Source organism: Prionailurus bengalensis, chromosome E2, assembly GCF_016509475.1.
Source record: "Prionailurus bengalensis isolate Pbe53 chromosome E2, Fcat_Pben_1.1_paternal_pri, whole genome shotgun sequence".
Taxonomy (NCBI): domain Eukaryota; kingdom Metazoa; phylum Chordata; class Mammalia; order Carnivora; family Felidae; genus Prionailurus; species Prionailurus bengalensis.
Genome location: NC_057352.1, coordinates 6,962,597 through 6,988,849, shown reverse-complemented (window position 1 = coordinate 6,988,849; position 26,253 = coordinate 6,962,597). Strand labels below are relative to the sequence as shown.

The window sequence follows — 26,253 nt, the reverse complement described above, 5'->3', positions numbered from 1 at the left end:
AGATCATGACCTGAGCTGAGATCAAGAGTTAGGTGCTTAACCAACTGAGACACCCAGGCACCCCCAAGTTACATGTCAATTTTGGTTGGATTAGATTGGTGTTTACTTTATGATAACTATGTAAATACTACTTATAGCTCAGCCATGTAGTATACTATGATTATTTTTCCTTTCTTGCACAATTTTTTATTCTCCCTGGAGTTGCCTTATTCCTTCCTTCCAGAAATTCTGGCCTTTGGTTCTCAGAGAACCAATGGTCCTTGTCACTGGCTCCACAGCAGGATGGGGAGCCTGCTACCACATGTAACTTGCCATCTGGACATTGGCTGGAGACTGCTCTCCTCACCTTTACTGGGCGGTAATTGTGTTCTTGGGGGCTCACATCTGGGATCCAGAGACTGTGTTTCCACTTCCTTTGTCACCATGGTGCGAACCTTGGAGCTCCAGGAGAAGTGATCTTGCTTAGCGTCAGTGGATCACTTGGCTACGATGCACAATGGAACCCAGTGAGGCCCAGGAACCAGCTCAGGGAGCACCACCCATCAGACTGGTAAGAACCTGGTTTCATTTTGGTAGACCTGTCCCTAAGACGCAGAAGGGGAGCCTGATCATCTCCCAGAGTTGCCTGAGTAGTTCCATAAGGGACAAAACTGCAATTTCAAGGCGCTGGGTGCTGGACGGTGGGTTGGAGTCCCTATGTGACTGTGTGTGAATGAGACAGACAGTGGAAAGATTCCTACCTGACCATTGGGCCACAGTAAGTGTTGAGTCCCCGCTGCGGTTCCGTGGGGACCTCATACGGCTTAGGGTGGTGTCAGACTTCCTCAGGAGTCTGATCCCTGTCAGGACTTGATACTGAACCCGCCAATGCTAAGAGGCGCCTACAATATCGCCTAGAGGAGAGCGGCAGGAAACTGGCAAAGCGAGTGTGCATCCTGTCCAAATTAGTCCCTCCCTTCCCCTTTTTTCCTCTCTTGTGCGTGAAAGTTGTCCGTTAGGGGGAGGAAATGGGTGGAAAGCAGAGTAAACTGACTCCCCTAGAGTGTATGTTGAGGAATTTCAAAAAGCGATATTCAGAAGACTATGGTATGAAATTAACTCCCAGAAAGCTCCAGACAATCTGTGAAATTGATTGGCCATCGTTCAAGGTGGGCTGGCCCTCTGAGGACTCATTGATAAGAAACTAGTTGGCCGAGTGTTCAGGGTTGTTGTGGGGGATCCAGGCCACCCCAACCAATTTCCTTACATTGATTTTTGGCAAGACCTTGTCCTATCCTGGCTACCTTGGCTAAAAGTCTGTATTGAGGAGAACTGTAAAGTTACGATGGCTCGTGTCACAGCTTTCTTCAAATGCCAGCCCAAAACTGAAAAACCCATGCTGTCAGGAGAACTTGAGACCCCACCACGATATGCCCCACTGTTCCCCTCACTGCCACCTGTGCCTCCAGCCACTGGGCTGCCGAAACCCTACCGGAGCCTGCCTCTAGTCCTGAGACCTCACCACCTCCAGCACCACCGGCCTCTCCAGATGTGATGGGCTTGCCTGGACCACTTGTCCTAAACCCATACACCCCTCCTGGAAAGCAACTAGAAGATCAGGCCAGCAGAGACAGTCCCTTCCTGCAGCAACACCAGAGCCCTACAGATGCCACTAAGGGAAACTAGGGGACCTGTCTCTTAAGATCAGGAAGGCCAGATCCGAGGAGACCAGCATGTTTTTGTGTACCCAACCTTTACCACTACAGACTTCCTAAGTTGGAAGCACCATACTCCTTCCCATATGGAGAAGCCCAGGCTATGATTGAACTAATCCATAATTCATACCCACAAACCTACCTGGATGGACTGCCGCCAACTCCTCCTGACCCTCTTTGACACAGAGGGGTGTTGTGGAATTACCCAGGCAGCCCTAAAATGCTTACAGGAGAATGCCCCGGCTGGGATGCTAGACACCCAGGCTTATGCTCAAGCTCACTTCCCTGGGGAGGATCCCACATGACTCAAGTGTAGATGGAGGGCTCGCAAGGACTGAACAGTCTCAAGAAGCCCTTCTAAATGGCATGAAGGAAGGGGGTGAAAAGGCCATAAATGTGAGTAAAACATCAGAAGTGCTCCAGGCACCCGAGGAGAGCCCAAGCCAGTTCTACGAGACATTATGTGAGACATTTCGTCTCTACACCCGTGTTGATCCAGAAGCGCCCGTGACCCAGCGTATGGTCAATGGGCTTTTGTCAGTCAGGCCCAACGGGACATCTGGCCCAAGCTGCAAAAGCTGGAGGGTTTTGCTGGCATGAATGCCAGTCAGTTGCTGGAAGTAGCAACTCAGGTGTTTGTCATTAGTGACCAGGTGGCATGGAGGAAAGAATGCCAGAAGGTGCAGAAGAAGGCAGACTTGTTAGCTGCTGCCTTGGTGGAGCAATCGGAACACTCCTGGAAAGGTGCCCCATAGGGATGGAGCCGGGGCCAAAAAGGGGACAGGCGGGGAGGATCATCTTGCCCAGGACCAAAGTTAGGGTGGAACCAGTGTGCTCACTGCCATCAGGAGAGCCACTGGAAAAATGAGTGCCCCCTGCGGCTGGGTAATTCTCAGCAGGGCCCCAAGCAGAAACAAAGGGGCCATGTGGTCCAGGGCCAGTACCAACCAGCATCATGGCCTCATGGGGCCCCCAAAGATGATTTTGTGGAGCTGCCATGGAGGACTATGAGGAGGACTAGGACAGACTGGGCTCTATTTTGTTAGGCCCCCAAGAGCCTATGGTCCAATTGAATATGGGGGGCTGACCCACTGACTTCATGGTAGATACTGGAGCAGAACACTCGGTGGTGATGCAACCAGTGGGCCCCCTCTCGCAGAGACAAGCTACTGTTGTGGGGGCCACAGGCAATCAGACATGCAGTCCCTTCCTGCTGCCTCAGTAATGCAGTTCAGGTGGCCATGAAGTCATCCATGAATTCCTGTACCTCCCCTCCTGCCCTGTGGCTTTAATGGGCCAGGACCTCTTGGGAAAGCTGCAGGCCCAGATAACTTTCAACTCCCATGGACAAGCTGCTCTGGACCCTACGAAAGCCGGAAGCAAAGATTATGACTGTCAGGATTCCTCAAGGGGAAGAATGGCGCCTCTACAGTCTCATGGAGGAACCACAACAGGGACCTGAGCTGCCCTTCAGAGTACCCTTGTGTGGGCTGAGGACAACCCCCCAGGACTGGCCTGGAACATACCTCCAGTAATTGTAGCCAGGGGCAGAGCCTATCCACCAAAAACAACATTTCATCCCTCGTAAGGCACAGGTAGGGCTACAGAAGCACCTGGAGAGACTTCTAAAATATGGGATCCTCCAACCCCGTCAGTCATCTTGGAACATGCTTCTCATACCAGTCCAGAGCCGGGCACCGATGACTATCAGCCAGTCCAAGACCTGCATGCTATCACCAGGTCAGTAAACCAGGCCGTTGTCACCCTACACCTGGTTGTCCCAAACCCATACACTCTCTTGGATCTTATCCCCACAGAAGCTGCCTTCTTCACATGCCTAGGGCTCAAGGATGCCTTCTGCATCCACCTAGCCCCCCAGAGTCAACCAGTCTTTGCCTTCCAGTGGGAGAATCCTGAAAATGGTGACAATGACCGGTTGACTTGGACCAGATTGTCTCAGGGGTTCAAAAACTCCCCAACTATTTTTGGCACTGCATTAGCCTCAGACCTAAAAGCCTTCCCAGCGGATCAACATGGCTGTGTCCTGCTTCCGTATTAGATGATTTACTGTTGGCTGGAAGGTCTCGGGAGGATTGCATGGAAGGAACTCGGGAACTCCTTACCCTCCTATGGGAAACTGGCTATAAAGTCTCAAGAAAAACGTTCAAATCTGTCAAAAGAAAGTCAAGCACCTTGGCTTTCACCTCTCCCAGGGACAGTGCCAACTCTGCCTGCAGAGAAAATAGGCCATATGTTTAATTCCGGTCCTGTCGACCCGACGTCAGGTTCGGGAGTTACTCGGGGCTGCAGGTTTCTGTAGAATCTGGATACCTAACTTCTCGGTCTTGGCAAAACCCCTTTATGAGGCCACAAGCGGGGAGAGCAGGAATGCCTGTTACGGGAGCAAGTACAACAAAGGGCCTTTAAAGAGCTCAAGTGGGCCCTTGCCAACATGCCTGGTCTGGGGCTCCCAGACACGTCCAAGCCCTTCTTCTTGTATGTTCATGAACATACTGGCATTGTGCTGAGAGTCCTAACTCAGATGTTGGGGTCATGGCACCTCCCAGTGGCACATCTGTGCAACTTGACTCTGTTGCCCAAGGCTGGCCACCCTGCCTACGGGCACTTGCAGCCACGGCCCTCTTAGTGTCTGAGGCTGACAAGTTAACTATGGGACAAGAACTGACAGTCTGAGTGCCACATTCAGTATTGACATTTATGGAGTACAAGGGACAGTACTGGCTATCCAACGCCCGGATGATCACATATCAGGGAATGCTATGTGAGAACCCATGCACTCACCTAGAGGTAGTGCAGCCCCTAAACCCTGCAACCCTATTGCCTGTCAGGCCAGGTCAACCAGATCGTGACTGCATTGAAGTCATGGATGAGGTGTTCTCCAGCTGACCAGACTTGAGGGACCAGCCCCTCAAGGACCCCAACTCTGAGTATTTCCCCGATGGTAGCAGTTTTGTGAAAGAGGGAGAACGCCTTGCAGGGTATTCCATGGTGACCCTGAGTTGTATCGAGGCCAAACCCCTGCCAAAGGGGGCTTCGGCACAGAAGGCAGAGTTCATCGCACTAACCAGAGTCCTCCAACTGGTGGCAGGGATACGTGTTAATATATACACAGACTGTAAGTATGCCTTCACCACCCTCCACGTACATGGGGCTTTCTATAAAAAGAAGGGTCAATAAACTCACGAGGAAAATACACAAAGTATGGTAAGGAAATCCTTGAACTCTTAGACGCTGTGTGATCCCCTAAAAGAGTGGCAGTCAGGCATTGTTGGGGACATCAAAGGGGAGACACCACGGCTGCACGGGGAAACTGTAAGGCAGACCAAGAGACAAAGCTTGCAGCCTCCAAAGGAACAGCGGAATCAGCGGCTTTAACCACCACACTGTTCCCTAGTCCACTGGGCAGAGTGGGACCCTAATTACTCACAACATGATGTACCTGGTTTAAGACTGAAAATGGAAGCTACCTCCTAGGTGGATGGTGGAAATTCGAAGACAGCCGAGTAGCGATTCCTAAGGCCCTGGCCCTTACTCTTGTCAAGCAGTTCCATCAGGAAACCCATATTGGCCAGACAGCTCTTGAGACTACTTTGAGCCTACATTTCTACATCCCTTTACTCTCTAGCATAGCCTGAGCAGTAGGCAAGCAATGTGAAATGTGTGCCCAGCATAACCCATGTCAGGGACCCAAGGCTGCCCTTGGGGTACAGAGTGTTGGGGGATCCCCATTTGAAAATATCATGGTGGGGGCACCTGGATGGCTCAGTCAGTTAAGCATCTGACTTTGGCTCAGGTCTTGGGTTTGAGCCCTGCATTGGGCTCTTTGCTGACAGCTTGGATCCTGGAGCCTGCTTCAGATTCTGTGTCTCCCTCTCTCTCTGCTCCTTCCCTGCTCACGCTCTCTTTCTTTCTCTCTCTCTCTCAAAAAATAAACATTAAAAGAAAATTAAAAAAAAAAAAAGAATATATGACGGTGGACTTCACTGAGCTTCCCCAGGTCCAAGTCTGTAAATATCTGTTGGTCTTGGTGTGCACCTTCTCTGGCTGGATGGAAGCCTTCCCTACTCACATAGAAAAGGCACATGAAGTGGCCCAACTTCTAAAAGAAATCATTCCTCCATTTGGGATCCTTATCACTATGGGATCAGATAACGGGCCAGCATTCGTGGCCAAGGTGGTGCATCTGGTGGCAAAGGGGTTAAAAATCACCTGGAAGTTACACACAACATACCGACCCCAGAGCTCCGGGGAGGTGGAACAAATGACCTGAACCCTGAAGCTGCAGTAAGTAAACTATGTCAGGAAACCCACCTATACTGGGACCAGGTGTTGCAAATTGCCTTGTTAAGAATCAAGGTGTAGGGGTCCCTGGGTGGCTCAGTAGGTTAAGCGTCCTACTTCAGCTCTGTCATGATCTCATGTTTCATGGATTCGAACCCCACGTCGGGCTCTGTGCTGACAGCTCAGATCCTGGAGCCTGCTTCGGATTCTGTGGCCATCTCTCTCTGCTCTTTCTCAAATATAAATAAACATTAAAAATTAAAAAAAAAACTTTTAAAAAAAAGGTGTAGCCCCACTAAGCAGATGGGGTTCTCCCCTTATGAAATCCATTATGTGCGCCTTCCCTGTATTTTCAAGGGCATAAGAAGGGATCTAAATGAGATAGGGAATCTAATCCTAAGACAACAGATGTGGGCCCTTGGCTCTACCCTAACCATCTTCCACCACTGGGTTAGGGAGCAATTACCTGTGAGTCTGACCACAGAGACACTCACCCCTTTAAACCAGGAGATGCTATATGGGTGAAGGAGTGGAATGTCCAGTCCCTAAAACCCCTCTAGAGGGACCCGGTCACTGTCATTTTGTCTGCCCCTCCTGCAGTAAAGGTGGCCGAGGTGGGTCCCTTGGATTCACCACAGCAGAGTGAAGCTGGCATCTCCAAACTGGGAGTGCATTCCTGATCCATCAATGCCATGCAAGCTGACCATACGGAAGAAGCAATCTGCAACTCCAGAGGCTCCGGGAGACTGCAGCCCTGCTTTAGTCACTCCGGAAGCTGACTGATCCATGCATGGCAGAAGCTTGAGGAGTCGACGGTCCGGTGGAACAAATAGACTGTCCGTATTTTCTGTATCTGTTTCCTTACTCTGATGCACTGTCGCCTTTCATCTCTCGATGTTATTGTGATTCTTGCTCTACTTTTTGCCATAGGATTGGCAGAGGCCGCCCCGGCCAGCGGGGAGTGTGGTGAGAGGTTTCTGTTAGCATTCGCCTTCCTTTTGTGGATAGGATAGTTTGTTGGCATTGGTTGCTTCTAATCTGCACCTCTTCTGTAGACCTAGATTCTTCATCACGTGACCCATGTATTCACATAACCAGGTCAGGCCAGGGAGTCACTTGGACCTTACTATACCATACCCACTTCTCATGCCAGGGAAGGGTCCTGGGGCCCTGCAGACACAATAAGACCACCTATTCTATCTGCCAACGGGAGAGTCAATACATTTGCTTTGGCCCACAATACTCCCCCAGTGAAGATTGGTTAGAAGTCCAATCCTACCAAGGGTGGGGGCTGGAGGGGGGGGCTTGTCAGCCAGACATAAATTACTAACCCAAAGCGACCTGTGTCAATGCTGTTTGACGTCTGTGTGGTTATAAGTATTGGCCCAGGGGCATCTGTCATACGAAAAAAGCGGGTGCTCGTCATAGAGGGCCCACAGACTGTTGATATACCATGCAGAGGCTTAGATTGGGAGCCGGAATACTGACTCAATGACAAATACGTGTGTGAGGAAAGCGGTTTATGTGCCTATACACCTGAGTTTTTATGCCCCAGCTGGAGCTGTGTTTCATGGGCTACTTGGAAAAAAGAAGGCACAACAGTGCTCCTTCAGAAGGGGCTACTACATCAGATTGTCGATCGAAGGCCTGTAACCCTGTTAATTTTACCATTATTAACCCAGGAGATTCCAAATGGCAATGGGGCACCTGAATTGGCATCTGGATCCATGGGTGAGGCAGAGACCCAGGGACTGTGCTATATTTCAAGAGAGTCACTACCGCCCATCCAACCATGTTCCATCAAGTCTTCCATGCCTTCTATGGAGAAATAAGAAGTAGCCCCCTTCCCACTTCAGTCACAGTAAGAAACTTGTTTCTAGCCCTAGGAGAGACATAGCCCAAACTCTAAAGATCTCTTCTTGCTATGTATGCAGGGGAACCAACATGGGGGATCAATGGCCATGGGAGGCTATAGAATTAGATCCCTGTGAAGCTTATAATGGAACAGAATACCCCAGTCCTACTACTGGGGCTTGGCTCCTCAAAAACTCAATTATAGGGAAAAATTGCCTTGCCCAGTGGGGAAGAAAGCTCACCATTTCTGTTGGAAACATAATATGCCTAGGCCAAAGATTTTATAACTCAACCACCTGGGAAACCCAATGGTGGGGGTCCCCAGATCACCTTGAACCAGATCCCCACCCCTTGTCTAACTTCTCTCATCTCTGAGAGGCCTGGGATCATGTTGACACAGCCATCAAATGGCGGGCCCAGGTGAATATACTGGATACGTGGAAGGACAGCCTATACAGCACTTCCCTCAGGCTGGTCAGGGTTATGTGTGCTGGAAACTATTCATCCATCCTCTCTTCCTGCTCCCACTTGCCAGAGGGGAATATTTTGGAGTCCAAGTGTATGGGGACAGAGAGACTCAAAGGAAATGATGTGCCCTACAAATTGGCAATTGGAAAGGTGGTGAATGGCCTCCCTAGCATGTAATCCAATATTATGGTCCTGCCACCTGGGCAGAGGATGGGACCTGGGGTTACCACACTCCCATTTACATGCTAAACAGACTAGTCAGACTGTAAGCAGTTGTAGAAATTATAACCAATGAAACTGCCAGGGCTCTTAACTTCCTAGCTGAACAGAGAACCAAAATGTGCAATACCATCTATCAAAATCGCTTGGCCTTAGATTATCTGCTTGCTTCTGAAGGAGGACTTTGTGGAAAGTTTAACCTGAACAACTGCTGCCTACAGATAGATGGTGAAGGAAAAGTCATAGAGGAGATCACAGATCGAATGAGAAAGATTGCTCATGTCCCATCCGGATCTGGAAAGGTTGGGACCCCGGGGAGTTATTTGGAGATTGGTTTTCAACTCTTGGAGGATTCAAAACCCTCATAGATATTATTCTCTTGATTTTGGGAACTTGCTTAATCCTACCTTGCCTAGCTCCCCTGGTTATACCGTCTGTCTCCAGCCCCATTGAGGCAATGGTCAAAAAGAAATGGCCATGCATGTGATGATGTTATGGAAATACATACCTCTAAACCAAGGTGATGCTCTTTGACCCAAAGGAAGGGGGTTCCAGCATCAAAGGAGGAAATGTGGTAGAGTCCCTCCCTAAGGAATGTGGTGGAGGCCTCCTCAGAACAAAGGAAGGTAACGTGGCCCAATCAACTCCTATAGGCATATGCGTAGCTCTGACATTACTCTGTAACTTAGACTGTGTCCGGTCAGACTGTATGTCACCATACATGGGAGACAAAGAAGTATAAATTGCGTAAAAGCTACATTCCTCTGTGCCTGAAGCTCAGTTTTTTGGGTATGAACCCACTGAGCCTGTGCAGGCACGACAAATAAAGTTGCGTATTGGACTGAAAAGCCTATGTGTCCCATCTCTCTGTGTGAGAATCCTGCTGCAGTGACTCCCTCCACCTCCCCAAAGGAAGCTTGGTTTCTTCCAGTCGCTGTTCTTGACTTCCTTGGATGGCGTTATCACTCTCCCTATATTGTGAGTGCTTCTCCAGATACTGGAGAAGATACTGAAGATTCTCCAAATCTTCCTCTTGCCCTCTATATCCAGTCATCAGCGTTCCTGGGGTATTCACCCTTTATGTTTGCCCTTTATCCTCCATTGACAGGTGTTTTCCTTTGTAGAGACACCAAACTTCTAAGAAGACTGCGCCTTGTGTCTTTCGGCAATCTTTCTTTGCGCAAAGTCGTTTACTTTTCTCGCGAGCCCGCTGAGATGGACATAGCTTATTACCCCATGTTTGTCTTGTGTAAACTCGAGCTTCTGAATATCCGTGCGGTTTGCAACGCAAGATTTAAGGTGCGAGAAATGGGAGTGTTTTCGGTAGGTGCTCACTGTGCCGAGCCTTACCTGGCGACTCGCCAATAGGACTACTTCGCCTTCTGTACGTCAAGTACAGAAGGATGGCCGCCTGGGACACCCGTGGCCAGATGGGCGCGGACATATTGACTCCGGGAAAAGCCGGAAGTCCAGGCGTCCGTGCTCCATAGAAACGCCCCTGGCCCTCGCCGGCCGCCGTCGCTGGCGGGGAGCTGGGCACGGGCGCGGCAGGAGAGTTCGCGGAAGTGCAGTTTGTAGGAGGTCATCGTGGGGTCTCTAGAAAATCAGGTCTGTGTGTGGGTCCGTCTGGGGAACAGGGTGAGAGGACCGAGGTGACTGTGGGGTCCGTGGGGAGAGGACGGAAGTGGGAGCCCGTGGTCGGGTGTGTGTGGGTGCAGTGCCTCTGGAGTCGGTCCTGAAGAATTGTGAGGGTCAGTGATTACACGTCTGTCGAGATCCACGTTTCCGAGTCTGTGGTCAGGGTTCGGTGCCCGTCTGTAGCGCCCAGCGACTGAGGACTAGTTTTGGAAGTGGGTTTTGTTCATGAAAGCGGTGTCCGCTTCGGATTCGGGTTTTACCCTGTGGCTCATTGACAGGAGCGAGGGCGCCCGGTTAGCTAACACAGGTGTCTGGTACAGGTTTCGGGATTATTCCAGGGTGGGGGGTGACGAGTGTTTGGGGGAAGTCCAGGTGTGTCGGCCCTTGAGAGGTTTGTGAGGGCTGAAGCAGGTGGGTGGGTGGGTTCCAACGTTTCTTTCCCTGTCAGCCCTTCCAATCCAAGCCCTAGTTTGCCTTCCTTCCTCTCTTCTTCTCTTCCTCGGGGTCGCATCTCTTCCTCTCGACCCCCTAGATATGAGAGCTTTGTTGGAAATCGAGCATTAAACACAACCAAAGTGGTAAGGTTTCTACTAAAGATGAGGATTTTGCCCTTTCTGGAAGTTTACTGTGTGCACACATACACACACACTTGGAGACACTTCTTTTCGATGCCACTGTAACACAAGTAAAATTATATATATATATATATATATATATATATATATATATATATATATATATATATAAAGTTTATGTATTTATTGTGAGAGAGAGCGAGGGAGAGGCAGAGAGAGGGGAGAGGGAGAGAGAATCCCAAGCAGGCTTGACACCGTTAGCACAGAGCCGAAGTGGGGCTCTTTCTCATGGCTGTGAGATCGGGACCTGCGTGGAAATCAAGAGTCAGACGCTTCAGGGGACTGACCCACGCAGGCACCCGTGTGTACAAAGTTTTGTGTGGACATGCCTTTACTTCTGGATATAAACCTGGTGTGGAATTGCTGGGTCACACGGTAAATATGTTTAACTGTTGGAGGAACCACCAGACTATTTTCCAAAGTGGCTGCACCATTTTGCATTTCCACGAGCAGTTATGAGGGTTCCATTTCCTCCACATATTCATCAACGCTTGCAATTTTCTTTTTTCTTTCTTTCTTTCTTTTTTTTCTTTTTTTTTTTTTTACTATATCTCAATTGTGGTTTTGATGTTCATTTCTCTGAAGAAGAATGATATTGGGCATCTTTTCATGTGCTTATGCTATGCATAACTTCAAGGTATATATCTTTTCACTAAATATAGATTGTTAGCATTTCTCATAGCTGCATAATATTTCACTGGATGTGTATACTTTTATTCATTCAATTAATTCTCTATTAGCAGACCTAAAATTATACTTTTATATCAACTTGGCCTGCTTGTTCCATTATTTCTTTTGCACCTTTTCCTAAAAGTGGATTTTTTTTTGGATTCTAGCAAAATCTCTATTGAAAGTGTTCAATACGAAGTGTTAAGCCATTCCCCTAATAGTCACGTAACACTGCTGTAAGAAATGTGTGTTTTGGAATGCTATCTATTTAAAATTTTTTTATGTTTATTTATTTTGGACAGAGAGAGACAGAGTGTGAGCAGGGGAGGGACAGAGAAAGGGAGACATAGAATGTGAAGCAGACTCCAGGCTCTGATTGTCAGCACAGAGTCCGACGCGGGGCTCGAACTCACAAACCACAAGATCATGACCTGAGCCAAAGTCAGATGCTTAACTGACTGAGTCACTCAGGTGCCCCCAGAATGCTATCCACTTTTAGATAGAAGTCCTATAATCAGCCATCTGACCAAAAACTTATTTTTTTATACGAGAAATATTGTTTTTTTAGTTCATAGAATGTTAAGATGAAAAACTTATTTTTTTTAAATTTTTTTTCAATGTTTATTTTTGGGACAGAGAGAGACAGAGCATGAATGGGGGAGGGGCAGAGAGAGAGGGAGACACAGAGTCAGAAACAGGCTCCAGGCTCTGAGCCATCAGCCCAGAGCCTGACGCGGGGCTCGAACTCACAGACCGCAAGATCGTGACCTGGCTGAAGTCGGACGCTTAACCGACTGCGCCACCCAGGTGCCCCGAAAAACTTATTTTTGATATATGTTCGCTCAAATCTCTGAAGTTCTGACCCTTAATCACATTGAAGGAACTTTTAATCATATCCTTCCTCTTCTCTGATACTGATTATTCTTATTTGATTATTTTTTTCTCTTACTTGATTCTTTATGAAATTAACTGGGTAGCATTTCCAGAATAGGTACAGATAATGTGACGAGGTGTTACTGCTCATCCTTTTCTTGTTCTCGGGTTTAAAGAAGGTACTTTATTGTTTTACTGAACATATTTAGGAGGTATTGGATTGTTTTTATTGAATGAAATTCACAAAACAACATTAACTATTTTAAAGTCAACAATTCAGTGGATTTTAGTACATATGTAACATTGTGCCCTCACTTCTGTCTAGTTCCGGAGCATTTTTATCACTCTGAGGGGAATCCTCTAACAATTAAGCAGTCACTCTATACTCCCCTGCTCCCCCAGACTGTGACAACCACCAATCTGCTTTCTGTCTCTGTGGATTTACCTATTCTGGATATTTCATAGAAGTGGAATCATACAACATGTGACCTTTGATGTCTGGCTTGTTTCACTTGTATCCCGGGGTGCTCCTTCAGTGCTAGCCAGACTATTTTGTTTACAACTCTGCCTTACCGTTCATTTCCTACTTGCATTGAGTGTAGAGATCAGCCAGAGGGAAAGCTTAGGGTCTTCTCAGGTTTTTTTCTGAGTAGGTGTCCTGCCCTGTGCATGTACTTGGCTTTATACATTCCCCAGTATGCACTGGTGCTTTTATTTCTTTCTTCTTTATTTTTAACGTTTATTCATTTTTGAGAGACAGAGAGAGACAGAGCATGAGTAAGGGGGAGGGGCAGAGAGAGAGGGAGACACAGCATCGGAAGCAGGCTCCAGGCTCTGAGCTGTCAGCACAGAGCCCGACACAGGACTCGAACCCATGAACCGTGAGATCATGACCTCAGCTGAAGTCGGATGCTTAACAGACTGAGCCACCCAGGCACCCCCCAAATTGCCTCTGTCTTGATTGAGTGATCACTCTGCTGCTATAAACCCATGAGTTTAGAGTTCTTCAGAGTTATGATAAAGGTTTTGTTTTGTTCTTTATTCTGACAGTTCTTGCTTGTTTTTTTGATGTTTCTGTAGAGTTATGGGCCCTTGAAACTTCCCACTCTGTCATTGTCATTCAGTGGGAATTTTCCTTCATGATGTACCTGATTTGTTTTGTTTTTTTGTTGTTGGTCACTGGTACTTTTTAAAGAAATAAACTGATCACGGGGCGCCTGGCTGGCTCATTCGGAGGAGTGTGCCACTCTTGATCTTGGGGTTGTGAGTTTGAGCCCCACGTTGGGTGTAGAGATTACTTAAAAATAAATAAACAAATAAAAATCTTAAAAAAAAAATTCACTGACTGCAAATGCAACTTAAGTGATGGCCTCTAATCCACCCCCTCCCCTCCCCAGAGATAATGGCTTTCTTTCTCTTTCTTTCTTTTAAAGATTTTACCCTTTTTTTTTTAAGTTCATTTAGTTTTGAGAGAGTACACGCACACGCACATGAGCAGGGGAAGGGCAGAGAGGGGGACAGAGGATCTGAAGCGAGCTCTGTGCTGGCAACATAGAGCCTAATGTGGGGCTCAAACTCACAGACTGTGAGATCATGACCTGAGCTGAAGTCAGACGCTTAACTGAGCCACCCGGGCGCCCTAAGATTTTACCTTTTTAAAGTAATCTCTGTACCCATCATGGGGCTTGAACCCACAACCCTGAGATCGAGTCACACACTTCACTGATTGGGCCAGCCAAGCACTACTATGACTTTCTTGAACTTGGCTTAAAAATTTTTTTTAATGTTTATCTTTGAGCGACAGAGTGCGAGCGGGGTGGGGAGTGGTGGGGCACTGAACTCGGTTTATATAAAGCATGTTTTTATAGTTTCATTCAATGTGTATATAGCCAGAAAGAATAGCCTTGTCCAATATGCTTTAATTTTTTTTCCCATTGGTTTGGCTTTATTTCTTTCACATAACAATTAATGAAAATGGTTTGTTAGATAATGCTTTGCTGAGCACATTGGGTCTTCAAACTGAGCCATGTATGAAGACTTTTGAGGAGGTACACTAACACATGTGATTTTAAAGGAATAGATGTCCAAATTCTCACCTTTTACTTCTTCTCCCAAACACTGACCTGTGTGAGAGGCCCCCGTTGAGGGCGTCACGCTGTGTTGTCTCTCCTTTCATGGCGCCTTTTGCAGACCCCACTTTCACTTCCTAGAAGAAAGTGCCCACACACTCACAGCCTGGTGTTTCTTTGCTCCAGAGTGCAATAGCCTTTGGGGCTCCATACAAAGGGACAGATGGCCTTGAAATCAGGTGAGTGACAGTAGCAGTGATAGCATCTGGGCCCAGAGGAAATGTGCACTCAAAGTGAACTTACTTTTCAGCCCACAGGTCCCAGCTCTGGGAGCAAAATCCATCAAGCGAAGCAAGGAGCGGGTCTCAGGACCTGCGTGCGGTCATTTGTGGGGACACCACTGACCAGAGACCAAGATTTCTAACCAGGAATTTAGGGCAATGCAAGGAGAAACTAGAGACACAGCGTCCCCGTTACTGGCTGTTTTCCAATAACAGAAGAAAATGATTAAGGACCAGGTGACTTTATTTTATTCTTCCCTTAATTCTGTGATTGATTTTTGGAGGACTTTAAAATGCAACTGAATTAAATGGAAGAGTATACATTGGTAAATAGGATTTGTGCAGAAATAGATTTAGATTCCAACTCCAGTATCGAGGCAGATAGGCTCAGGAACATGTTGTTGTTAGGATCCACACTAACTCGTGTTAGAACATCCCGTGTGACTGGAGCATCTTTTGGGCTACGTTAGCTGTCGGCTTATGTCTGATGTCTTTGATGGCCGTCATAACCGGAGAATCACGATGATCACAGGATAGACCATGACTGAGGAGAAAGCAGACTGGTTCCACAAGGATGTCACTATATATTTCATGGCACCTAGGCATCCGGACTTTTGTCTAGGGGTGCTTCCTAGATGTGAGATGGTGTCTTGAACTTCCACTTTCTCCTAAATGCAAAACAGGGTTCCTCAGAGTCCTCTTTGAGAATAGACCAGGAGACCTCAGTGGGCACAGTTTTTTCTGGGACCATAACTAGAGAGCCCATGGATCCAGCCTTGCGGCCATCAGGGTTATTCTGAAAATAAAACCCAGGTGACCTAAGAAAATGGAAGGACTGCATGACTTTAAAAAGTCCTTATGAACAGGGGGCTGAACTGGTTGGTGTTTGAGTTCAAATATGGCAGTAGAGAGTTGAAGGTACTGTTGGGTAAGGTTGTTGGGATCCAGGCAGTTTGCTTTCAAACTCCCCCTTAATGAAAGATAGTACATGCTCCTTGCTCATGTTCAAAGCCAATTTCTACTGTCTCCTATTTTATTTTATTTACTAAATATTTTTAATGTTTGTTTATTTTTGAGAGAAAGAGAGACAGAGCATGAGCAGGGGAGGGGCAGAGAGAGAGAGGGAGACACAGTCTGAAGCAGACTCCAGGCTCTGAGCTGTCAGCACAGAGCCTGATGCAGGGCTTGAACCCACGGACCACGAGATCATGACCTGAGCTGAAGTTGGATGCTTAACCGACTGAGCCACCCAGGCACCCATATTTAAAAAAAAAATTTTTTTTTTACATTTATTTATTTATTTATTTATTTATTTTCAACGTTTATTTATTTTTGGGACAGAGAGAGACAGAGCATGAACGGGTGAGGGGCAGAGAGAGAGGGAGACACAGAATCGGAAACAGGCTCCAGGCTCTGAGCCATCAGCCCAGAGCCCGACGCGGGGCTTGAACTCACGGACCGCGAGATCGTGACCTGGCTGAAGTCGGACGCTTAACCGACTGCGCCACCCAGGCGCCCCTACATTTATTTATTTTTGAAAGACAGAGAGAGACAGCATGAGCAGGGAAGGGGCAGAGAGAGAGGGAGACAGAATCAGAAGCAGGCTCCAGGCTCCGAGCTGTCAACACAGAGCCCGACGCGGGTCTTGAACCCATGAACCGTGAGATCATGACCTGAGCTGAAGTTGGACCTTTAACTGACTGAGCCACCTAGGTGCCCCTGGGCGCCCCTATTTTATTTGTTTTTTGAGATACAGTATATTTTTAAGGATTTTTTTAAAGTTTATTTTAGAGAGAGAGAGAGAGAGAGAAAGCGGGGGAGAGGAAGAGAGAGAGGGAAACACAGAATCTGAACCAGGGTGCAGGCTCTGAGCTGTCAGCACCCTGACGTGAGGCTTGAATCATGAACTGTGAGATCAACACCTGAACCAAAGTCAGACGCTTGACTGACTAAGCTACCCAGGCACCCCACTGAAATACAGTATATTTTTAAAGTTTATTTATTTTGAGAGAGAGTGTGTGTGAGAGTGAAGGAGGGGCAGAGGGAGAGAGAGAATCCCAGCAGGCCCTGTGACTCAAGGCTCAAACCCATGAACTGTGAGATCATGACCTGAGCCTAAATCGAGAGTGAGCCGACTGAGCCACCCAGGTGCCATCTTCTATTACCTTTTAAATATTAACCCCATAGAACAGTCTGGATATATTTTAAAGGTAAAAAACTCTAATGATTACAGAGTTATATAGCAAAACTATGATTCTTCTTCATGTATATATACAGCCAGTGCTTCAAATACATATATTGGAAATGTTTTTAGTTTAGCAGAATTTAATGACTACTTATTACAGAAACTTCTGATTTGTTGAATGATACTTCACTGCGTGCTTACTGAGCATTTTGTTATACATACTTTAAACATGGATGTATTTTGCTTCTATAGCAACATAGTTTAAAAAATATCTGGGGTGCCTTAGTGGCTCAGTCAGTTAAGTATCTGACTTTGGCTCAGGTCATGATCTCGTGGTTCGTGAGTTCGAGCCCCGCGTCGGGCTCTGTGCTGACAGCTCAGAGCCTGGAGCCTGCTTCGGATTCTTTGTCTCCCTCTCTCTCTCTGCCCCTCCCCTGCTCACACTCTGTCTCTCTCTGTCTCTCAAAAATGAATAAACGCTAAAAAAAAATTTTTTTTTTTTTTAAATACCCAAAGACCTGGGGGCACCTGGATGGTTCAGTCAGTTAAGTGTCTGACTTCAGCTCAGGTCATGATCTTGCAGTTCACGAGTTCAAGCCCCCCGTTGGGCTCTGCGCTGACAGCTCAGAGCCTGAAGCCTGTTTCGGATTCTGTGTGTCCCTCTCTCTCTGCCCCTCCCCTGCTCACACTATCTTTCTCTCTCTCAAAAATAAATAAACATTGGGGCGCCTGGGTGGCTTAGTCGGTTAAGCGGCCGACTTCGGCTCAGGTCATGATCTCGCGGTCCGTGAGTTCGAGCCCCACGTCGGGCTCTGTGCTGACAGCTCAGAGCCTGGAGCCTGTTTCAGATTCTGTGTCTCCCTCTCTCTGACCCTCCCCCATTCATGCTCTGTCTCTCTCTGTCTCAAAAATAAATAAACGTTTAAAAAATAAATAAATAAATAAATAAATAAATAAACGTTAAAAAAAGAAAGAAAAATAAACATTAAAAAATTTTTTAATAAAATTAAAAATAAAACAAAAAATAATAAATTAAAAAAATATATCCAAAGACCTAAGTGTACATATGTGGTCTATGTGGCGAAAATGAGAACAACTCCCCTTATATTCCTTCCATTTCAGGAACTCAAGGAACAGTCATGTTAAACAGGACTGTGTTGTTACAGGAATCGCTGACACTGGAGGATGTGGCTGTGGACTTCACCCAGGAGGAGTGGCGGCTCCTGGCCCCCGCCCAGAAGGACCTGTACCGGGACGTGATGCTGGAGAACTTCAGGAACCTGGTGTCAGTGGGTGAGGACGGCTCCCCTGTGTCTCTCTTTTAGGGGGTTCCCAGTCAGTGGCCTTTCCTCTGTCAGCTTCGGAGAGCTCTGGCGTGTCTGTGCTGCTCTGACATGTAGGTTCTCAGTCCGTCCCCTCTGGCCCCAGATTCGAGGGTGTCATGTGCCTTTCCCGAGACAAGCCCTTTATCTTTGCCCGCCTGGAAATTGCAATTGCATGGCCCCTGACATAGAACGTTGTTCTGTGTTGGCAGACCATGGCCCAGTTCACAGAGCCTGCCTCTTCTGTCGTTTCCCACGAACAGGGTATGTGGCCAGCATGCCGGCTGCACTCTCCAGACTGGAACGAGGGGGACGGTGGATGACAGAAGATGAAACCCGCCGTTGGATCTGTCCAGGTGAGAGCCAGTGGGGTAGATGGTGAGGAGGTCGCATTTAGTCACTCAGAGTGTCACGGCTGCAAGGGTGTCTGAGGACGTGTGTCACAGAGCTCCAAGAATCTCCCGTAGAAGGGTCCTTTCTCTTTTAGGTGCTTAGAGGACCTGTCTCTGCTAGGGTTCAATTTGTGGTTGTTTCATACAGGTCTCCGTTATTTTTCTCTCTGGGTTTCTTTTTCAAATCTTCAAATCTCATCAGCCTTCTTTGCCCAGTGCTGTATCATCACCTGTTCCTTCTGCTTCCCTTGCTCCGAAACTCCACCTTCCACACCTCTCTCCAAAGAGAAGTGTTCAATTTGAGCCCCGTCTTCTGACCAGTGCCCCTTCCTGTCCCTTTGGATAACGTCATTTTCCCTTCCTAACATTCACTTCCGGTTTTGATTGGGAGTTAGGATTTCAACATGTGAATTTGGGAGGGACGTAACTTCTGATCTTCCCATCTTGCATCCGGGCTGTGTAGAAAACCTCTCGTATCTCTCCTTTGACACCACGGCCACATGCACAGAACTTCTGATGCTACGTGTTGGGGTTTCTCCCCACACCAAGCAGTTCTTTGTGACACTGGCTGGGTGTCTTACGATTGAACTCAGTTCTGACATTATCTACCTGGAGGGTAGTGTTAGATCCCATAGGTTAAGGGCAGATCCCATGAGACTGCCCCCCGCTTTAGATATCAATCAGGTTACTCACAGCTTCTGTCTGACTTGGCTACAAATTCGAGGTTCCCATGACCTCCTCCCCCTTGAATTTGATTATTTGCTAGAATAATTCAGAGAATTTGGGAGATGCATGGGCATCTTGGTTTCCATTGACCCTTCTCCCACTCTGCATGCATGGGAATTTGGGAGAATTTGGATATGGCAGAGGAGTCCAGGGAGAGTTTAGGACTAGAGATGGAAATATGGATTGAGTATATCTCGTGTGGTATGTGGACAGATTAAGAAGAGCCTTGGACAGAGGTGCCTGGGTGGCTCAGTCGGTTAAACGTCCAACTTCCTCTGAGGTCATGATCTCGCCGTCTGTGAGTTCAAGCCCATCATCAGGCTCTGTGCTGACAGCTCAGAGCCTGGAGCCTGCTTCTGATTCTGTCTCCCTTTCTCTCTGCCCCTCTCTACTCATGCTCTGTGTGTGTGTGTCTCTCTCTCTCAAAAATAAATAGATACCTAAAAATAAATAAATAAATAAAGGAGCCTTGGACAGCTAGGAATCAGAAAGGTGGCCATTTGTTAAACGCAGGGTTTCCCAGACCCTTTCTTTTGAGAGCGTGTTTTTGTTAGCTTCAGGGTGATGGCCTGGGCTGGTCTATATATGATGCTGTAAAACAGGCCCTCTTGAGCCTAATTGGTCGAGCCACAGTCTTCATATGTGCTGGAAGAAATTGAATTTAGTGAGAAGTAAAGCAATATATTCTAGAAGTAGGATTTTAGTAGAAAATAGAGAACAGGGGCTTCTGGGCGGCTCAGTTGGTTGAGTGTCTGACTTCGGCTCAGGTCATGATCTTGCAGGTTCGTGAGTCGGAGCCCCGCATCGGGCTCTCTGCTGTCAATACAGAGCCCACTTTGGATCCTCTGTCCCCCTTCTCTCTCTCCCCCTCCCCTGCTCACATGCATGAGTGCACTCTTCCTCTCTCTCTCAAAAATAAATAATAAACATAAAAAAAAAAAAAAGAAAACGGGACAAATTGGCATGTAAAACATGGAGGTTCCGCTTTGAATGAGGCGTCTCGTGCTACAGTCCTGGGCTGGGTGAAGTTAATTGTCAGTGAACGGTAAAGCTAGGAGTACTTTAGAAACTGAGGGGAAACAGTTCACAGTGATGCAGAGTGGGAGAAGGGTGGCATGATATGTGGGAGGCATAAATAAGATTGGAGTAAAGATGATGAAGGGCAAAGAACGCAGGTGTGAGTGTGGGAATGGGCACAGCCGTGTGGGGGCTGTCAGAGGACTAGCCTGACTGCAGCTACATGAAGGCCAGGTTTAGAAGGAATTCGTGGGGGAAACATGGATAAATGGGGTCATCGTTGGAGACGTAACTTATTTCCAGGCTAACTGTCGGGACTTGGTTAGTAAGTGAGGTAGAATGGTGGAGCTGTAAGTTGGATTTGTATTGTCCTTGGATGTGTGGTCTCCCTTTTTAACTGAGTGGCAGTGGTGTATATGCATCCAGTAGTTCTAAGAAAAATGGAAGGCAAAGCCGCCAAGAGTCTTGGTCTAGGATCAGAAATGTGATCCTTTAGCATCCTGTAAACGATGGAAACCAAGATGTATATGTAGAATTTTGAAAGAGGGGTGCCTGGCTGGCCCAGTCCGATTTCGGCTCAGGTCATGATCTCACGGTTCGTGAGTTTGAGCCCCATGTCGGGCTCTGTGCTGACAGCATGGAACCTGCTTGGGATTCTCTCTCTCTCCTTCTCTCTCTGCCCTCTTCACCCCCGCTCATTCTCTCTCTCTCTCTCTCTCAACTAAGTAAACTTAAAACAAAAAAGAATTTTGGAAAAAGATGCTATTGGGGGCAAGGTGTCGGTTTGGGGGCTCATTACACTGACATGGGAACAGTTGGAATATTCCTTGTGTGCAAATACAAAATGTAAATGTGACAGAAGAAGGTGACAGCCCCTCGTGTGGTATTGTGATGTAAGAAACATGTATTTGGTCTTTCGCCCTGGTTCCTGGCACAGAGTGTCTACAATCCTTGTAATTTCCTGACTATGGGCATGTTTATTTCCCTTATTAATGTAGACAATGTTTGTTGCTTCTCCCTGGGTTCCCCCCCCCTTTGGTATTTTTGTTTCTAATTAAATTTTTAGTTTTAATTCCGCTATAGTTAACATACGGTGTTATATTCACTTCAGGTGTCCGATATAGTGATTCGACAATTGGACGCACTACTCAGTGCTGATCATGATAGATAAACGTAATCTTAATTCCCTTCACCTATTTCACCTACCCCCACCCTCCTCCCCTCTGGTAACCGTCAGTTTGTTTTCTATAGTTGAGAGTCTGTTTTTTTGGTTTGTCTCTCTCTCTTTTTTTTTTCCCCTTTGTGTATTTTTGTTTTTTTTTTTTTCCAACTTTTTTTTTTTTATTTTTATTTTTGGGACAGAGAGAGACAGAGCATGAACGGGGGAGGGGCAGAGAGAGAGGGAGACACAGAATTGGAAACAGGCTCCAGGCTCCGAGCCATCAGCCCAGAGCCCGACGCGGGGCTCGAACTCACGGACCGCGAGATCGTGACCTGGCTGAAGCCGGACGCTTAACCGACTGCGCCACCCAGGCGCCCCTTTTGTTTCTTTTTTTGAGAGAGCATGCACTTGCGAGCAGGGGAGGAGCAGAGAGAGAGGGAAAGAGTCTTAAGCAGGCTCCACAGTCAGTGTGGATCCTGACCCGGGACTCAACCTCATGAACCATGAGATTATGACCTGAGCTGAAAGCAAGAGTCGGACACTTAACAGACTGAGCCACCCAGGCGCCCCTGTTTTTGTTTCTTAAAGTTCACATATGAATGAAATCATATGGTATTTGTCTTCCTCCATGGGCTTTTTTTTTTTCTAATGTTCATTTATTTGTTTTGAGAGAGAGAGCTGGGGAGGGGCAGAAAGAGAGGGAGAGAGAGAATCCCAAGCAGGCTCTGCACTGTCAGCACAGAGCCCGATGTGGAGCTCGATCTCACAAACCATGAGATCATGACCAGAGCTGAAATCAAGAGGTGGACCCTTAACTGACTGAACCATCCAGGTGCCCCAGTCCATGGGCTGTTTAAAACCCAAACTCCTGGCGCGCCTGGGTGGCTCAGTCAGTTGAGCATCCAATTCTTGATTTCATCTCAGGTCATGCTCTCACGGTTTGTGAGTTTGAGTCCCGCATGGGGCTCTGTGATGACGGACAGAGCCTGCTTGGGTTTCTCTGTCTCCCTCTCTCTCTGCCTCCCCGCCGCCCCCAACACTCTCTCTCTCAAAAATAAATAAATAAACATTTAAAAACCCAAACTCCTAATGTTCCAGTAATTGTAAACATGGTCCCGTACTTTCATCTTTCAACGTACTCATTTATCCAAGTGCGAACCCAACCAGTTTCCTGTCTTTATGTGACATTTATACACTGGTGATTTCTACATTGTTATTTCTAGTTGAGACCTTTCTTAGGATTTACATATCCAATCAAGCTCTTCGTGTCTGTATCAGCTATCCAAAACGCCTCTGAAGGCTGATACGCTCGCTTAATTTCCCCACATTCCAAACCCCAATAATATTTCCCATCTCATTAAAAGTCACTACCCACCTGTCAATTGGCCTAGGTCAAATACTTCAGAATAAGACCTGATTCCTCACATGTATTAATTCCCCCCAAGTTGAAGTTGTGAGCGAGCCTTGTCTTTTCTCTCTCCACATTATGTTCTGACTCCATCCACCTCACTCTCCATTGCTCCCTGAACCCACTTTTCACAGTTTGTACCTGCTTTCTCTGTCACTGCTTGCTTAATTTGGTTTTTCCTAACTAGAACGTATGCTCAGTGGAAACAGGAAATGTGTTTCTATGTCCTCATCACCAGCACAATGCCTGGTACATGGTCATAGTTTCCTAAGGATTTATGGATGTATGAATGTGTCCCACAACATTTTAAAACAGATATCCTTCTGTCTCCTCTGGGAATTTGGTTTTATTGTACTTTCTTAGCATGCTTTGTAAGGTCACAGTTAGAAAGGAGCCAAATCTATGTTTATTCATTTTGAGTGATCTAACCTTATTTAAGCACTGACTATTCTTACCTTTCTTCTTTGCTTATATTATTGTGCTTAACCTTTGTTCAAATGATAACAAACATATTTCCTGGAGTTTCTTTAAAATGAGGTCATAGTGTTGTCAATAAGGAACCAACCTACACAGATCCACTTGAGAAATAGTTTTAGTGTATATCAAGCTGATATATCAAGCTCATGGAAAGATTCATTCTTCTCTTCTTTCCTAGAGATCAAGAAAGATGGTGGCCATCTACAGGGGCACTTGCAAAATCAAAGATGTCCAAAGAGAATGAAACAATGCCATGAACATAATGCATTTGGAAACATTGTTCATCGGAGTAAAAGTAATTTTCCTGTAAGGCAAAGTCATGACATCTTTGACTTACATGGGAAGACACTGAAGTCAAATTTAAGTTCAGTTAACCGGAACAGAAGCTATGAAGTAAAGAACCTGACTGAGGTTAATGGGGATATGAAATCCTTTTCCCATACAAAGCATGACCAGTATTGTATTGAAATTAAATTTCCTGAATGTGGAAGTTCTGCAAATACAAATTCCCAATTCATCAAGCATCAGAGAACTCAAAAGACAGAGAAACCCCACGTATGCGGTGAGTGTGGAAAAGGCTTCTTCAAGAAGTCTCGGCTCACGGATCATCAGAGAGTGCACACAGGAGAGAAGCCTCATGGATGCAGCATATGCGGCAAAGCCTTTTCCAGAAAGTCCAGGCTCACCGAACACCAGAAAACTCACATAGGAGAGAGGCGGTACGCATGCACTGAATGTGACAGATCATTCCCCAAGAAATCACGGCTCCTTGTGCATCAGAAAACTCACACAGGAGAGAAACCCTATGTATGCAGTGAGTGCGGAAAAGGCTTCTTCAAGAAGTCTCGGCTCATTAACCATCAGAGAGTTCACACGGGAGAGAAGCCCCATGGATGCAGTCTGTGTGACAAGGCATTTTCCAGAAAGTCCAGGCTCATTGAACACCAGAGAACTCACACAGGAGAAAAACCTTACGAATGCACCCAATGTGACAAAACGTTCCGCTGGAAGTCGCAGCTCAACGCCCATCAGAAGACTCATACAGGAGAGAAACCGTATATATGCAGTGATTGTGGGAAAGGCTTCATTCAGAAGGGCAATCTCATTGTACACCAGCGGACGCACACTGGGGAGAAACCTTACGTCTGCAGTGACTGTGGAAAAGGCTTCATTCAGAAGGGCAATCTCCTTAAACATCAACGCATTCACACTGGAGAGAAACCCTATGTATGCACCGAATGTGGGAAAGGCTTTAGCCAGAAGACCTGCCTCATATCCCATCAGCGGTTTCACACTGGAAAGACGCCCTTTGTGTGTAGTGAGTGTGGAAAATCCTGTTCCCACAAGTCCGGTCTCATTAACCACAGGAGGATTCACACAGGAGAGAAACCCTATACCTGTGGTGACTGTGGGAAGGCCTTTAGAGATAAGTCGTGCCTTAACAGACACCGGAGGACTCATACAGGAGAGAGGCCCTACAGGTGCACTGACTGTGGGAAGGCTTTCTCCCACCTGTCTTGCCTCGTTTACCATAAGGGAATGTTGCACGCAAGAGAGAAAGGTGTACGTCCAGTCACGGTGGGGAATCCTTTCTCAGAGAGCCACAGCCCGTCACGTTCAAGTGATAGCACGCAGGAGAAAGACCCTGTTAATAAGGTGTCCAGGCCAATGCCTTCTGTAGCGGCTCAGACTTCGTTACGCCTCTGTGGGCTCCTAGCAAATAGGAACACAGCCACAGTGGGACAGCCAGGTGCTAGATGTGCACCACCAGCAGATAACCAAGTTTGCACAGGGAAACCTGTTGAATGCAGTGAATGTGGTGCTGCCTTCACCGACCAGTTGCATCATAGTTTATGTCCCAAAAAGCACACAGGCATAAAGTGTGATACAATCTAGGTGGAAAGCCCTTGAATAAAACTTGCCAGGTCAGTGTGTGGCTGACAGGTGTATACTGAGACGCATAGTGTAAAGCCCGGGAATAGTATAAAAAGACAAATAGAATAAAGATCCAGAAAGCCTTTGTGGAAAGATAGAGCCTGCCGGGTGTCTCACGGGTCCCATATCAGCAGTGAGCTCATAGCTGGTAGAAATATAATGACTGTGGGAAAGTCCTTCCCCAGAGAGAAGACCTCACTAGGTGCCAGACGGTTCCCACAGGAGAGAAACTGTTGGAAGAGCTTTGAAGGCAGTGACTGTGGCAGGACTGTCACTGAAGCATCCTCAGGCTGGGGAAATCCTATAGAAAAAAAGGACTCTGAGCACACCAACTGTGGAACGTCTTCAGCAAAATAGCAGCAAACACATCCAGCGAATACGCCCTGTGAAAGTGAATATTTCAGAGATTTCTGCCAGAAGTCTAGCCTCATTCCACACCGTGCACATTTCAGGACAATATACCTTGAATCAGACTCCTAATTGATGTGATGGTGACTCCTTAATTCAAAGGAGGTGGTAGATGGTGCACATCAGTGGTTAGAACTATAACCGTGCACCCCCCCTTTTCTGGGGGGCGCATGAATCTTTCATTCCCACCCAGGATCAGTATTTGGTTAGCTCCTGTATTATTTTGGTTCTAAATTTATTCAGTTAATTTTAGACCACTGAAGTCCTTCAAAAGGAAGCTGAATACATTTAATTCAGTGTTGTACCGTGGCATATTTGGATGCCTTTGACTTTGTAAATATCCCCCAAAGGAACAACTACTCGGAACTCCTGAATAACCTATCCGTCAAGTTCTTTGCCTAGAAGACAGTTCCCAGCCGGTACACACACCGCTCAGAAAACCTTTCATTAGCTATTTCCTTACATGATCTACAGATGCTGACAGTAGTGAACTAAATAAGAATCCTTGCTGCCTTTGAA

The 26,253-nt window shown here is 46.9% G+C and overlaps 1 protein-coding gene across 7 annotated transcripts; it reads left to right on the top strand.

The window, feature by feature from the left end:
• Positions 1-26,253, top strand: ZNF613 (zinc finger protein 613). 7 transcript variants are annotated; one of them, XM_043600204.1, is made up of 5 exons: positions 1-550; positions 14,732-15,028; positions 18,054-18,180; positions 18,422-18,565; positions 23,570-26,253. In XM_043600204.1, the coding sequence occupies exons 2-5, from the start codon at positions 15,011-15,013 to the stop codon at positions 25,285-25,287; spliced, it is 2,007 nt and encodes a 668-aa protein (XP_043456139.1). In that variant the 5' UTR covers positions 1-550; positions 14,732-15,010; the 3' UTR covers positions 25,288-26,253. The 7 variants fall into 7 exon arrangements, with proteins under 7 accessions (XP_043456139.1, XP_043456140.1, XP_043456138.1 ...); XM_043600205.1 differs by lacking the exon at positions 1-550 and adding an exon at positions 10,022-10,145 and having other exon boundaries at positions 14,732-14,939; XM_043600203.1 differs by lacking the exon at positions 1-550 and adding an exon at positions 10,022-10,145.